This window comes from Dicentrarchus labrax, unplaced genomic scaffold (assembly GCF_905237075.1).
Source record: "Dicentrarchus labrax unplaced genomic scaffold, dlabrax2021, whole genome shotgun sequence".
NCBI classification, from domain to species: Eukaryota; Metazoa; Chordata; class Actinopteri; family Moronidae; genus Dicentrarchus; species Dicentrarchus labrax.
The window spans coordinates 144,304-158,844 of record NW_026136721.1 but is presented as its reverse complement, the minus strand read 5'-3'; the positions used below and the strand labels follow the sequence as shown (position 1 = coordinate 158,844).

Below are 14,541 nucleotides of genomic sequence, written 5' to 3'. Positions count from 1 at the left end.
GTTGTAATGTTTGTGTATCAGCAGAGCTGCTAACCCCATCAATTCTTTCTTTACACACATTTTACTGAGTGTTTGTGAGCCATGGCCTCTCCTGAGAGCTGAGTACAACACAAATAATGAATAGAAGGTTTTACTCAGACTTTGTATCCACAGATAAATCAAACAGTTGAGTTCATTCTGACTTTCCTCAGCAGTTCACAGACACACAACTGGCTCAGATTCTGACAGTAAAACAAGAATAATGTTGTATGAACACTCACCCTGTTTCCACCTTCCTGCTCTGCTAATATAACATGAGTCTGAGCTGAAGGCACCAAATACTTCTTCTCTCAGGTATCTCAGTCCCTCCCCTCTCCACCTCCACCCTCTGAGTCTGTGTTGATGTAATCTTTCTGTGTTTGTTAAAGGTCCTGTGTGTCACATTGAGGAGGATTTATTGTTATAAATTTAATATAATATTCATAGGTATGTTTTCATTAGTGTATAATCACCCAGAATGCACAAACCAAACACTGGCTGTAGATAGGGACCTTCATGTTTTCGTAGTTTCTCCTTTATGCTTGGAAGGGGAAGATGAAGTGACTACAACTACATCAGCAAAACAGAAGAAGAAGAATCCCTTTTATTTATTATACGTACACATACAAGGAATTTGACTCCGGTGTTGTGTTGCTCTCAATGTACATGCACAGAAACAGGCATACATATAGCAAACAATGACAACAGTCTATATAAGGTAAACATAAAACAGCCATGTACCCAGACCAACAGACTGCTCTGTACTGTGTGTTCTGACCAATTTCTATCAGAACCAGCATTAACTGTTTCAGCAGTTTGAGCTACAGTAGCTCGTCTGTTGGATCGGACCACACGGGCCAGCCTTCACTCCCCACCTGCATCAATGAGCCTCAGCCACCCATGATCCTGTCTCTGGTTCTGTTCCTTCCTTGGACCACTCTTGATAGGTACTGACCTCTGCAGACCGGGAACACCTCACAAGAGCTGCAGGTTTGGAGATGTTCTGACCCAGTCGTCCATCACAATGTGGTTCTTGTCAAAGTGGCTCAGATCCTCACGCTGCCCATTTTTCCTGCTTCTAACACATCAACTCTGTCTACTGTCTGCCTGATTTACCCCCCCACTGACAGGAGCCCTGATATAACCCCCCACTGACTAATGTAAATGTGTCACAAGATAAGACAAACATTATACATTAAAGGGATCACATTGCTGATTCCTGTCTGTGTGCTGCCACAATATGTGTTAGTCAGTTAGCCAGTTCTATTTGTTATAGTGTACCGTGCTCCTGGACCGTACTCTGATTTTATATCTGAATTCTCAGAGTTTTTATCAAGTTTAGTCCTTAATTCAGATAAAGTAATTATTGTAGATGATTTTAATATTCCTGTGGATGTTAACAATGACAGCCTTAGTAACGCATTTATCTCATTAATAGACTCAATTGGCTTCTGTCAGAGTGTAAATAAACCCACTCATTAACCAACTCTAATACTAAATCATGCAATCGTGCAATAGGGCAATGTGCAATAAACAAACCAGCACCGTTGCACTTTAATTCTTACAGTCTCTTTTTAAGCTGTCACATTGTCAGTGTTAAAATGTGTAGTGTCTTCCATGTTTTGAGATGTTTCATGTTGATTATGTAATTGTTTTTTTGACGTGTTGTGTCTGTATTTTTGTTTCTGTGAAGAAACTGTGCCCAAGACAAATTTCCCCTCTGGTACAATAAAGTTTATTCTATTGTTTTAATCACACTCTAACCTCGTTCTATAGTATGGCATTGATATTGAACATTTAATAGTCTTCCTACATAAGCCTTCAGCTTCCAAGCTCCTCTCTTGTTGAACCAGCTGTAACAACAGGGAGGTTCAGTAGCCATGTCATCATTTTATCTATTAAAAAAAATGATTTCAACACACTCAATTCTGTAAAACTGGCTAAAATGAGGTTTGGAGATGCTCTGACCCAGTCGTCTACCCATCACAATGTGGCCCTTGTCAAAGTCACTCAAATCCTCACATGCCCATTTTTCCTGCTTCTAACACATCGACTCTGAGGACAAAGTATAGATAAAGACTGATAGAACAACATCAATCAGGACCTCCAGGATTCAGAACTGTGAAGCAGCTTATCCTTTCAGTCTGTGAAGCTAAGCTAATTTTAGCTCAAACAGTCAACTTCAGTCCGATCTCAGAACCTTTACGCTGTCAGATGTAAATTAGAAGCAGTTTGTTGTTCTTACCATGAACTGACAGAAGCTATTATCAATAAATATGACAACACTTCTTTTAAACACTGAAATATCTGTGACTAGTGTGGTAAACCACAAATATAATATCATGTGAATTACAGCTATTTAACTGTTAATTAACTATTTAATTTTTTGCATAACTTCTTGCAACCTTCGCAACAGAATTTAAAACAAGATGTTACGTAGCTCCCTCTCAGAAGAATAAAACAAGACACTAATCATTAATAAATTAAATTAAATAATATACAGAACATTTTATTTTACTCAATTTCTGTAGAAAATACATCACTATAGAAACATATCATCATGTGTTATCTGTTTTGCCATCCTGCCATTCCATTGGACAGTTTTTTTGTGTTTCCAGTCTGCCTGATTCCATGTGAATGCAGCATCATTTAAATGAAACAGTCATTATTCAGTTTAGCGAGCAGCTAGGTATAACTCGTCAATGCTGAATTGGATTGCAACCAGATTTGGGAATGTTGTACTTAAAGCCACATTGCACATCTGTGTAACATTTCATACAATTCAACCCACAACAGCTCCACAGTAATACTAAGTTATAGAGGAGAGGGAAAATATAAGTCAGAGATCAAGGCTGTATAAAGATCAGAGGTCTGTACTGTTCATTTGATTCAAATAATAGCAACAATAATATTATTAATATTAATTTAGTTTTATAAGTTTTAGTGAGGCCATTGGACGATACTACTTATTAAGTTATAAAGGTCAGTGCTGTAAATACAGGGCAGTGGTCCGTGCTGTAGATACAGGACAGACATCAGTGCAGTCGATACAGGGCACCTATTGGATCTGTAGATATAGGACAGTGATGTACACTAATGATTTGGCACTAATAGTGTGATTTCTGAAAGCAATCGCACATTGTTATCTTCAGTCTTTATTTTGCTTATTTTCTTCTTTGACTGAAATGATGACTTTGGTTGGTATCTTCAGCTGTGAACCACAAACACTTCTTACTGGGACTCATTCAGAAGCTGTGCCTGCGAGCAGCAGTAGCAGTGGCAGCAGGAGGTGAAGCAATCACACTAACTGTCTTCAGGAAATACAAATATTCTAGTTTCAACTTTTTATCTCATAATTATGACTTATTTAATAATATATGACTTACCATGGGGATATTTTTATGATCAAGGTTAAGTTTCCCCTTTTTAATATTACTGGCAGAAATGAGCTCCCATACATATCAGACACCCTCAATGTTCTCTGCTGTGTGGGTTGTTGTCGCTGTTTGACAGTTTAATAGCAGCCACACAATCTTTTTCCTGCATCTACATCTACAGGACAAAAACTCACCTGGGCTGGAAATGTGAAACACTGGAATCTTCCCCAGTCAGGCTGAAAGGTAACTAAAAGTCCAAAGAAAATAAACAAAAGCATTTGGAGATCCATCTATTTCTGACCACAGACACTGCTCCTCCTCTCTCTGATGGACAACTGATTTCAGGTGTTCCTACGGTGGAAAACCGTGAAAGGCCCAAAAAAGTCTTAACAAATTGACAATTAAGGGTACACTACCAATGAAAAATGAAGGTGCTTTAATAACATTTACACACTCTAAAGAGGGAACAAACACTTTCTTTTTCTCCTTTCTACTTTTAAAATGTCATAAATTGATTCAGCGTCCATAATAACCCCCAAACCACCTCCATATTGTCCAAATCAGACAAGCAGTAATATATTATTGTCCATATAGGTAATTAGGATTAATGGCCCAACATATTCTAGTTCTCATCTGGCAGTTTACAAATGTTGGGGACCCATACGGTACATTTCTAATATAAGTACCTCCCACCTCTGCCGATTAACTTTAACTTTAACCTGCTATGCACAACTCTTTTAGTACAAACTTTCCATGTAACAATTGCACTTGTATAGTTATACACTGTTTAAAATATAGAAAAATATACTATCATATTTTTATGTTATTATGCTTTTAATGTGTTTTTACTCTTTACTGTTTGCACTACCTTTCCCCTGTGCTGTTGTGTCAAACGTGAACTTCTTCCATGGGGGATCAGTAAAGGAACATCTTATCATCTTATCTGATCTTACGCAACATTTCCAGGTTCCTGTTGCTGTTGAATACAACATAGATTGTTTTAAATAAAGCACCAACATTTTGGCCAAAACTCATTTTAAATAAAATTATTCTAAACAGCTATAACACACACACACACACACACACACACACACACACACACACACACACACACACACACACACACACACACACACACACACAGACAGCTGATTTCCTGTAAATGAGAGGGGAGGAGCTACACTGACAACGTCATCCAGGCACATGAGAACAGGGAGGGAACCTCAAAGTGAAAGGGTTCAGTTGCTTTAGACTCCATTTTGAGCTGACAGAACGAAGCAGAAGGAATTCCAGAGGCTGAGGCAGGGTGAGTGTTAATACAACATTTGTATTATGTTATTGTCAAAGTCAGTTTTCTCCCTGTGGACTGTAGAGGACTGAAATATCAGAGTGAACTCAACAGACTCATCTGTTGGCTGAATAAAACACATTAAACATGCTGTAACCTGAGGAAACAAACACAGACTGAAAGAAAACTGTGTGTGTGTGTGTGTGTGTGTGTGTGTGTGTGTGAGTGTGAGAGAGTGTGAGAGAGAGAGAGAGAGAGTGTGAGAGAGAGAGGAGAGAGAGAGAGAGAGAGAGAGAGAGAGAGAGAGAGAGAGAGAGAGATTGTGTTACTTCCTGTAATCCCAGTCTTGCGTCTGACTCATGAACAAACATGTGTTTACTGATTCTGTGCTCTGAGCTCACAGTCAGTGTTAATGTTTAACTCTCAGACTGACTTCAGATCAGAAGATGAGTGACTGTGTGGAGGAAGAGGAGGACAGAGCAGAGTCTCCAGTGTCCAGCTGTCTGTCTGTGAAGAGTGACTGGTCTAAAGGAGATCCTCCATTGTTCAGTAATGAACCTGGAACCTCACACACACAGTAAGAGACTGTTTCTGCTGTAAACTGACCAGCAGATGATTAATTCATTAATCTTTTTATCAACATACACTACAACACTGTTCTTTTAGAAGTTTCTTAGTTTCTTTTGGATGGATGTCCTCGTCAAGTTCTTTTGGCCCTGGTCCTAATCCGAGTCCTTTAAAATCTGCCAGTCTCCCCTGATATTTTTATTATGATATAATAAACACTATAATCTGTAACATTTCTTCATTGAACAGTGTATAAACTCTAGCTCTTTGTTCTATCTCCCAGTGTCTTAAACCCAGATCAAAGTAAAACTTGATTGAACTAAACAAGCCAGTAATGTTTGTTTCCGTTAAATCGAGCTCTCAATAAAAGAATGAATGCGTCTATTGTTTCAAATGCTCTCTAAACTCAGAAAAATAATTAGCAGGAAAAACTGAATATATATTTATATATATATTCAGGAAATCAGACAAATATTACTCAGAAAAACCAACCATAAAAATAAATTACTCAGAAAAACAGAAATAATTACTCTGAAAAACAGACCAAAAAATACATTTTCAAGTGAATGCAATACGCTCCCGTAATGGGACGTCTGGATCTCAAGTTATCAGAGAAACAAGCTGAGCTAACGTTAGCAGCAGCATCAAACTAATAAATAAATAATAAAAAAATAAACAAAGCAAACTTCCACCTTTGTTATTGTGTTGATGCGAGAGGCCCCCTAGTGGCAGACACTGCATACTGTGTTTAAATATATTCATGACACACCAAAATAACAGCTGTGTGTCTAAATGTGGCACATCTTATTTTTCAGGAGTTGATATGAATCAAAGTTTGACTTGAAGAATGTGACTTTAGAGAGAAGACGTCTCACAGAAACACTCAGCGGTGTCACAGAGTGGAGCTTCTGCTGACAACTTTCATTTGGACCGTTTCAAGTTTCTCACTGAATAAACATTAAATAGTATAAATGCAGTAAAGAGGGGCAGAAGACCAAATGTTGAGGACATGCAGATGGAGAAATTAATGTAACTATTTGTTGTTAGTATCAAATCAGGATCATATCTCATATTAGTGTTACCTCTGCTGTTCCCAGGTACTAATGATGTAAATCATTTGTTGTTTCCACAGACAGAGAGCACAGTCTCCAGTGTCCAGCTGTCTGTCCGTGAAGAATGACTGTTCTAAAGGAGATCCTCCATTGTTCAGTAATGAACCTGGAACCTCACACACACAGTAAGAGACTGAGTTTTGAATGCTATTTTATAACATATGCTGCCCCCTTGTGGTCGGGAGTATTAATAACTAGATAAAGTTGCCCCACAGCAACACTAAAATAATGTAGTATAGAGAATTTAAAGGTGCAGTGTGTAATATTTAGGAGGATCTATTGTCAGAAATATTCTTAGGTATGTTTTCATTAAGGTATAATCACCTGAAAATAAGAACCGTTGTGTTTATGTTGCCTTAGAATGAGCTGTTGTTACCTGCAGACGCTGCGCCCTTAGATAGCACCTCTGTAGTTTCTACAATAAATCCTACACACTGCACCTTTAAGCAGACATTAAACAGCAAAAAAGTTATTTTGTTAATGTTATAACATACACTACAATAAGTCTTCACAATTAATCGAAATATTATTGAAATTGCAATATGGCCAAGTGCAATATGCAAACTGTAAGATCTGCAATTTGTTTGATGAAGGTAACGTGATGAGTTCCTTAAAATCAATTCCCAGGGTTCCCATGCAAAACCTGGAAGTTTAATAAATAAATGTATGGTCATGAAAACACCTGGATATTGATTAAAATGAACAAATATCTTGAAAATAATGTATGTTGTCCTTGAAAATGTTAGTTGTATTTTAGCTCCTCGCTCAGATCACCTGTGTAAACCAGGGTGTGTATTTTCTTTGAAACTTGACACTTTAAACTGGGTTTACCAGACGCTGAGGGGAACGGACTTGCAGCAATCTTTTTGCATCGAGTCTGTTGTTTTTAGATCTGTGAGGGTAAATCTCATATCTGGGGGGGGTAATTGTTGTTATTGTCAAAGTCAGGATCATATCTCATATTAGTGTTACCTCTGCTGTTCCCAGGTACTAATGATGTAAATCATTTGTTGTTTCCACAGACAGAGAGCAGAGTCTCTGGTGTCCAGCTGTCTGTCCGTGAAGAGTGACTGGTCTAAAGGAGATCCTCCATTGTTCAGTAATGAACCTGGAACCTCACACACACAGTAAGAGACTGAGTTTTTAATGCTATTTTATTACATATGCTGCCCCCTGGTGGTCGGGAGTATTAATAACGATAAAGTTATCCCCCAGCAACACTAAAATAATGTAGTATAGAGAATTTAAAGGTGCAGTGTGTAATATTTAGGAGGATCTATTGTCAGAAATATTCATAGGTATGTTTTCATTAAGGTATAATCACCTGAAAATAAGAACCGTTGTGTTTTTGTTGCCTTAGATTGAGCTGTGGTTACCTGCAGACTCTGCGCTTCGCCTCTAGATAGGCCGTTCACGTCTTTCACGCATTTTGCAGCCACCATAGTTTCTCCCTTGCTCTATGAAAAGGAGGGTGAAGTGAGTCAGTTGCAGTCTGCAAATAAACTGCTAGATACCACTAAATCCTGAACACTGGACCTTTAAGCAGACATGAAACAGAAACAAAAGATTGTTTTCCTAGTAACTAATTATTTTGAGGTACAATAATTGGGAAAATAATTCAGTTACACAAAAAAATGTGGGTTGAAGACATGCAGTGGAGAAAAAAAACAGCTATTTCTTGTTAGTATCAAATCAGAATCATATCTCATATTAGTGTTACCTCTGATGTTTCCAGGAACTGATGATGTGTGTAAATCATTTGTTGTTTCCACAGACAGAGAGCAGAGTCTCCAATGTCCAGCTGTCTGTCTGTGAAGAGTGACTGGTCTAAAGGAGATCCTCCATTGTTCAGTAATGAACCTGAAACTTCACACACACAGTAAGAGACTGTTTCTGCTGTAAACTGACCTGAAGATAATTCTGTTTTTAATGTTACAACATACAATACAACACTGCGCTTTCATAATTATTATTATTAGTTTTATCCTTTTTTTTGGGGCACAGATCCCGATCTGAGTTATTTACAATTTAGTATGAGTGTGCTCTTATACTTTTACTTACCTAAATGTTGATTAAATATGTAAATGAGACACTGCAATAATTGCTCCCAACCATCCTTCTGGTGAAAATGTACAATCCCTTTCCAACAAGACAGACGACAGAGGATAATGTCTCAGCAATGAACAAATAAGTGGGACAACAGTGAGAATAGTTGACAATAATGACAAGCTTCTTCCACATGTATGTAGGAAATGGGCTGCATGCAACTTGTGAGCTGTGGGTTGATCAGCACTCATGTAATATGTTATAAAGAATGTGATTATCTCCACAGAGAGGATAGGACGACTGCTTCATCAGGAGACTCCTCCAGTCAGACTAGCAATGTGCAAAGTAAGACTGTCTGCTGATGCCATTATGTCTGAAAACAAGGATTATTCTTGGTTTATTTGTGGACATTAAATATTTTGATTAAAAAACATTATATTTAAAGGCCCAATATTATACTAATTTTCAGGTTCACACTTTTATTTTGGGTGTCTACTAGAAAATGTATACATGCTTTAATGTTTAATGTTCTCATGCTGTCATAATCCATAAGCCAGTATCACAGATCACGTTAACTGGGGAAGCTAACAGTAGCCAACTAACATTTTCACTCTGATAGTATTTTGTCAGCAATAACATTAGTTACGTTAGCCAGCCAGCTGTCAGCCAGATTATACAAATTTTTAATTTGACTATTGGTTATCCAAGTTCAACATGAAAACGTGATCAAATTCTTACTGACTTGTAAAGCTGGGAGGCCATCTTGCTGTGGCGGAGCTAGAGGAATGGCAATAGTAAGCAACCTTATATTATCACAACTTTTATTTTACAACACCAAGTTTATAAAAAAACACACGTTGAACACTATAGGACTATAAAGGACCTTTTAGAACCTTTCTGTATGTTTGTTACTTATAATCTTTTTCTTCTCTTTCAGCAGATAATGGTCTGCAGGAGGTTTTAGATGAACATAAGATCAGTCTGAAGAGGAGATGTGAACATGTGACTGAAGGAACAAATGAACCAGGAAGTGGAACCCTCCTCAACAGGATCTACACTGAGCTCTACATCACAGAGGGACAGAGTGAAGAGGTTAATACCCAACATGAGGTGATGCAGCTTGAGACAGCTTCCAAGAAGAAGATCCTCCATGAGACTCCAATCAAGTGCCACGAGATCTTTAAAGCCTTACCTGACCAACAGAGACACATCAGAGTGGTTCTGACGAACGGCGTCGCTGGCGTTGGAAAAACCTTCTCGGTGCAGAAGTTCACTCTGGACTGGGCAGAGGGGTTGGAGAACCAAGATGTCAGTCTGGTGGTTCTGCTTTCATTCAGGGAGCTGAACCTGATCAAAGATGAGCAGTACAGTCTTCTCACACTGCTCCATGTTTTCCATCCAACATTACAGAAGGTCACAGCAGAGCAGCTCGCTGTCTGTAAACTTTTGTTCATCTTTGACGGACTGGATGAAAGCAGACTTTCACTGGATTTCCACAACAATGAGGTTGTGTCTGACGTCACACAGAAGTCTTCAGTCAACGTGCTGTTGACAAACCTCATCAAGGGGAATCTGCTTCCCTCGGCTCTCGTCTGGATAACTTCCAGACCTGCAGCAGCCAATCAGATCCCTCCTGAATGTGTGGACAGGGTAACAGAAGTACGAGGCTTCACTGACGCCCAGAAGGAGGAGTACTTCAGGAGGAGATTCAGTGATGAAGATCTGTCCAACATCATCTCACACATCAAGACCTCCAGGAGCCTCCACATCATGTGTCTAATCCCAGTCTTCTGCTGGATCACTGCTACAGTTCTGGACCACATGTTGACTACAGACCAGAGAGGAGAGCTGCCCAAGACCCTGACTGACATGTACTCACACTTCCTGCTGGTTCAGACAAAGAGAAAGAAGCAGAAGTATGAAGAGGGACATGAAATGAGTCCACAGGAGCTGATGGAAGCTGACAGGGAAGTTCTTCTGAAGCTGGGGAGGCTGGCGTTTGAACAGCTGGAGAAAGGAAACATCATGTTTTACAAAGAAGACCTGGAGCAGTGTGGTCTTGATGTCACAGAGGCCTTGGTGTACTCAGGAGTTTGTACAGAGATCTTCAAAAGAGAGAGTGTGATCTTCCAGAAAACAGTCTACTGCTTTGTTCATCTGAGCATTCAGGAGTTTCTGGCTGCAGTCTACATGTTCCACTGTTACACCAACAGGAACACAGAGGTACTGGAGGGTTTCTTGGGGAAAGATTTAAAAAACAAGAACAGGTACTGCTCTTTGGATGTCTTTCTGAGGAGAGCCATGGAGAAATCCCTGGAAAGTAAAAATGGCCACCTGGACCTGTTTGCTCGCTTCCTTCATGGCCTCTCTCTGGAGTCCAACCAGAGAGGCCTCTTAGGAGTCCTGCTGGGTCAGACAGACAAAAGTCCAGAAATCATCCAGAGAGTCATCAACAACCTGAAGGAGATGAACAGTGATGATATCTCTCCTGACAGAAGCATCAACATCTTCCACTGTCTGACGGAGATGAACGACCACTCAGTCCATCAGGAGATCCAACAGTTCCTGAAGTCAGAGAACAGATTAGAGAAGAAACTCTCTGAGATCCACTGCTCAGCTCTGGCCTACATGCTGCAGATGTCAGAGAAGGTTCTGGATGAGTTGGACCTGAAGAAGTACAACACATCAATAGAGGGACGACTGAGACTGATTCCAGCTATGAAGAACTGCAGAAAGGCTTTGTAAGTCAGTCACCATCATAAGTTTAGTTCTTCAGATATATACACACTATAACATTCTTATTAAGAACAGAGCAGGTGCAGGGAACCTATGGTTTTTGTAGAGATTATTTCGGTTCAACGCGAAACCTGGCACAAAAACTGGAAATGATGTGCAAATGCTACCAAGAAACATGGTGGCGATTGACCTAGAATTGGACATACATGCTCAATGTATACTACAAAAGAGCTTCTTGGATCATAAAAGTCTGCCATGTTGGACTTTTTGCTGATTAGCCTAGACAGAAAGAAATTTAACGACGACATTTAATGACATCTTTTTTTGATTTTGACTGTATCAACACCAAACCACATATGCCCAGACTGGGAGCAGCTTGCGGCTATATTTATTATTATTTTTCACATTCTTGAGGGACTTCTGATACTCAAAAACCCATGAAAATTGTCTCACATGTCAGAACTACCACACGTCAAACACATTGAAATACATTTAGTTGAATCACTAATGTGAAGAGCAAACATTAATCAAAATGGGATATGTCAAACTGTCATTAAATATATGTTAATAGCTGTGAATATAAAGTTTGTTCTTTCATAATAACTTTGTAATATTTCATGACAGACTCTCTGGCTCTCGCATCTCAAAGACTCACTGTGAAGTTATGGCCTCATCTCTGAAGTCCAACCCCTCCCATCTGAGAGAGCTGGACCTGAGTGAAAACTGGGAACTGCTTGATTTAGGAGTGAAGCTTCTGTCTGCTGGTCTGCAGAGTCCAAACTGTAGACTGGAGACTCTGAGGTCAGTTCACTGACTTTAGGTTATGTAGTTTTTTTGTAAATGTTGAATTCATATCTTTGAGTGAGGTATTACATTTTTGGCTTATTTGTTCACCTGCTCCACCTCACCTCACTCCACGATGTTGTTGGTGTCATCTGCAAACTTCACAAAAGAGTTGTCTCCATGTCGGGGATGCAGTTAAGGGTGTATAGCTCAAACAGGAAGGGGATGTGTGGTCAACAGTCTGAACTTAGAGTGTAGTACTGTAGAGCAGCATTCAGATTTAGGTGTTGCTATTTTCAAGGTGTGTGATGATGAGGATGAGGATGAGGATGAGGATGAGTGGAGGTCAGTGGAGATGGCATCCTCTGTAGATTTATAGGTTCTGAATGCAAACTGGTGAGAGTCCAGGCTGGCAGGAACGTTGTTCTTTATATGCTGGAGAACCAATTCCTAAAAACACTTCATTAGACTAGTCACTGCAGACTTTTTAGGTGCAGAGATGATGGTGGCTGTCTTGAAGCAGGTGGTAATACTCTCCTGTGACAGTGATATGTTGAAAATGTTGATAGATAAAATATTTTATATTTTAATATAATATATTTTGTAACAGGGAAAAAAAGGGTAAAATTGACAAATTACTACTGGCAGTCGCTTCTGCTGCAATCACTGTGGTAATGTGTTGACATTTGAATGATGTTTTGTAAAAGTCTGACATTATGATGATCCACAAAAACACATAAACACAAAGTCACTCATTTTACACATTTAAAACACGAGTAAATCTGATTGGATTATAAATAGGATCTTGAAACTATTTCTGTGAGTTTTTATTTGCGTCAGAAACATTGTCTACTAAAGTTACATCATGTTTTCTTTATTCAGCCTGAGTTGGTGCAGGTTGTCAGAGATCAGCTGTGATTATCTGGCCTCAGCTCTGAAGTCCAACCCCTCCCATCTGAGAGAGCTGGACCTGAGTAACAACAAGCTGCAGGATTCAGGAGTGAAGCTGCTGTGTGGTTTTCTGGAGAGTCCACACTGGAGACTGGAGACTCTGAGGTCAGTTCGTTGACTCTCTGTTGCTATTGTAGATCTGATATGTTTCATTAACAATTGAACCTTATTTATGTTCAAACATAACTTACATGCATGATTTGTAATATTAGATGTTTGTTGAACTAAATGTAGTCCGCAGTCACAAAGACTTTTGTCAACGAAACTGTAGAAAATATCCACTGTTAGTTGTTTTTATCTTCACATGTTTTTTTTTAATTCAGACTGGGATCCTGCAAGTTATCAGAGATCAGCTGTGATTATCTGGTCTCAGCTCTGAAGTCCAACCCCTCCCATCTGAGAAAGCTGGACCTGGGTGGAAATGAGCTTTATGATTCAGGAGTGAAGCTGCTGTGTGGTTTTCTGGAGAGTCCACACTGTAGACTGGAGACTCTGAGGTCAGACACCATTTTTTCCTTCTGTGCTGAGATTAATATGATGTGAAAGTTGTGCTGACAGTAAAGTGCAGACATAAGGCTGATATTATACTGATCCACACTGAGTATCTTAATGCTAAAGTCTGTTTTCTTCTTCAGTGGTTTAGTCTTTAGTGGTTTGTGTCCGGAACATTGTCTTTTAAAGTTACATATTCATTTTCCTTTTTTCAGATTGAGTGACTGCAGTTTGTCAGAGATCAGCTGTGATTATCTGGTCTCAGCTCTGAAGTCCAACCCCTCCCATCTGAGAGAGCTGGATCTGAGTCTCAACAATCTGCAGGATTCAGGAGTGAAGCTGCTGTGTGGTTTTCTGGAGAGTCCACACTGTAGACTGGAGACTCTGAGGTCAGTTCACTGACTCTCTGTTACTGTTGTAGATCTGATATGTTTAATTAACAATTGAACCTAAATTATTTTCTCACATAACTTACATCCATAAAGTTGTAAATGTACTTTGTTGAACTAAATTTAGTCCGCAGTCACAAAAGAGTGTCATTGATATTGATCCTTCAAAATACACACACTCTGATTTCAGAGCTGACTAAGATCAGCAGCGTGTTATTGATCAGTGTTGGCATGAATAGGTGTATGAATGTTTGTTGACATTTGGATGATGTCTGTAGAAGGCTGACATTATGATGATCCACAATAACACAATGACAAAGTCACTCTACTAATTTTAGAGAAAAGCTCATTGATTAGGACATAGTAATGTTGATCTCCACATTTAAAACCTGAACACATCTGATTGGATTATAAGTTATTTTATCTTTATCATTTATTCTTTTTTTTAAACATTTTGTTTATTACAAGTCTTATTTATACATGCATGTACAGATACATGACAACAAAAAATGAGTGTGTTATAATTAAAAAATGAATCACAAAGAACAACTTCTCAGATGTAAAACAATCTTTTGTACATACATAAACCTAAGAGCACGTTTGAATTAAAAGTATTTTGTTGTCTTCACAAAGGTTCAAATGAACTGTACTTAACTGTACTGTATCATTCCTCCTCTTCGTCAACAAATACATTCATACACTTCACAAAAAGAGAAAACAAACTAAAGGTGTTTTCCTTTTTGTAAGTGTCACTCTTTCAAAAGGAAAAGTTATGATCATTT

The 14,541-nt window shown here is 38.9% G+C and overlaps 1 protein-coding gene across 2 annotated transcripts in view; it reads left to right on the top strand.

Moving 5' to 3' along the window:
- The window catches only part of LOC127355190 (uncharacterized), a 212,150-nt gene that overhangs the window by 54,197 nt on the left and 143,412 nt on the right, over nt 1–14,541 (top strand). For both annotated transcript variants that reach the window (XM_051385710.1, XM_051385711.1), the window contains 2 exons: nt 13,202–13,375; nt 13,586–13,759. In XM_051385710.1, coding sequence (XP_051241670.1) covers nt 13,202–13,375; nt 13,586–13,759 — 348 coding nt within the window. The remainder of the gene's footprint in view (nt 1–13,201; nt 13,376–13,585; nt 13,760–14,541) is intronic.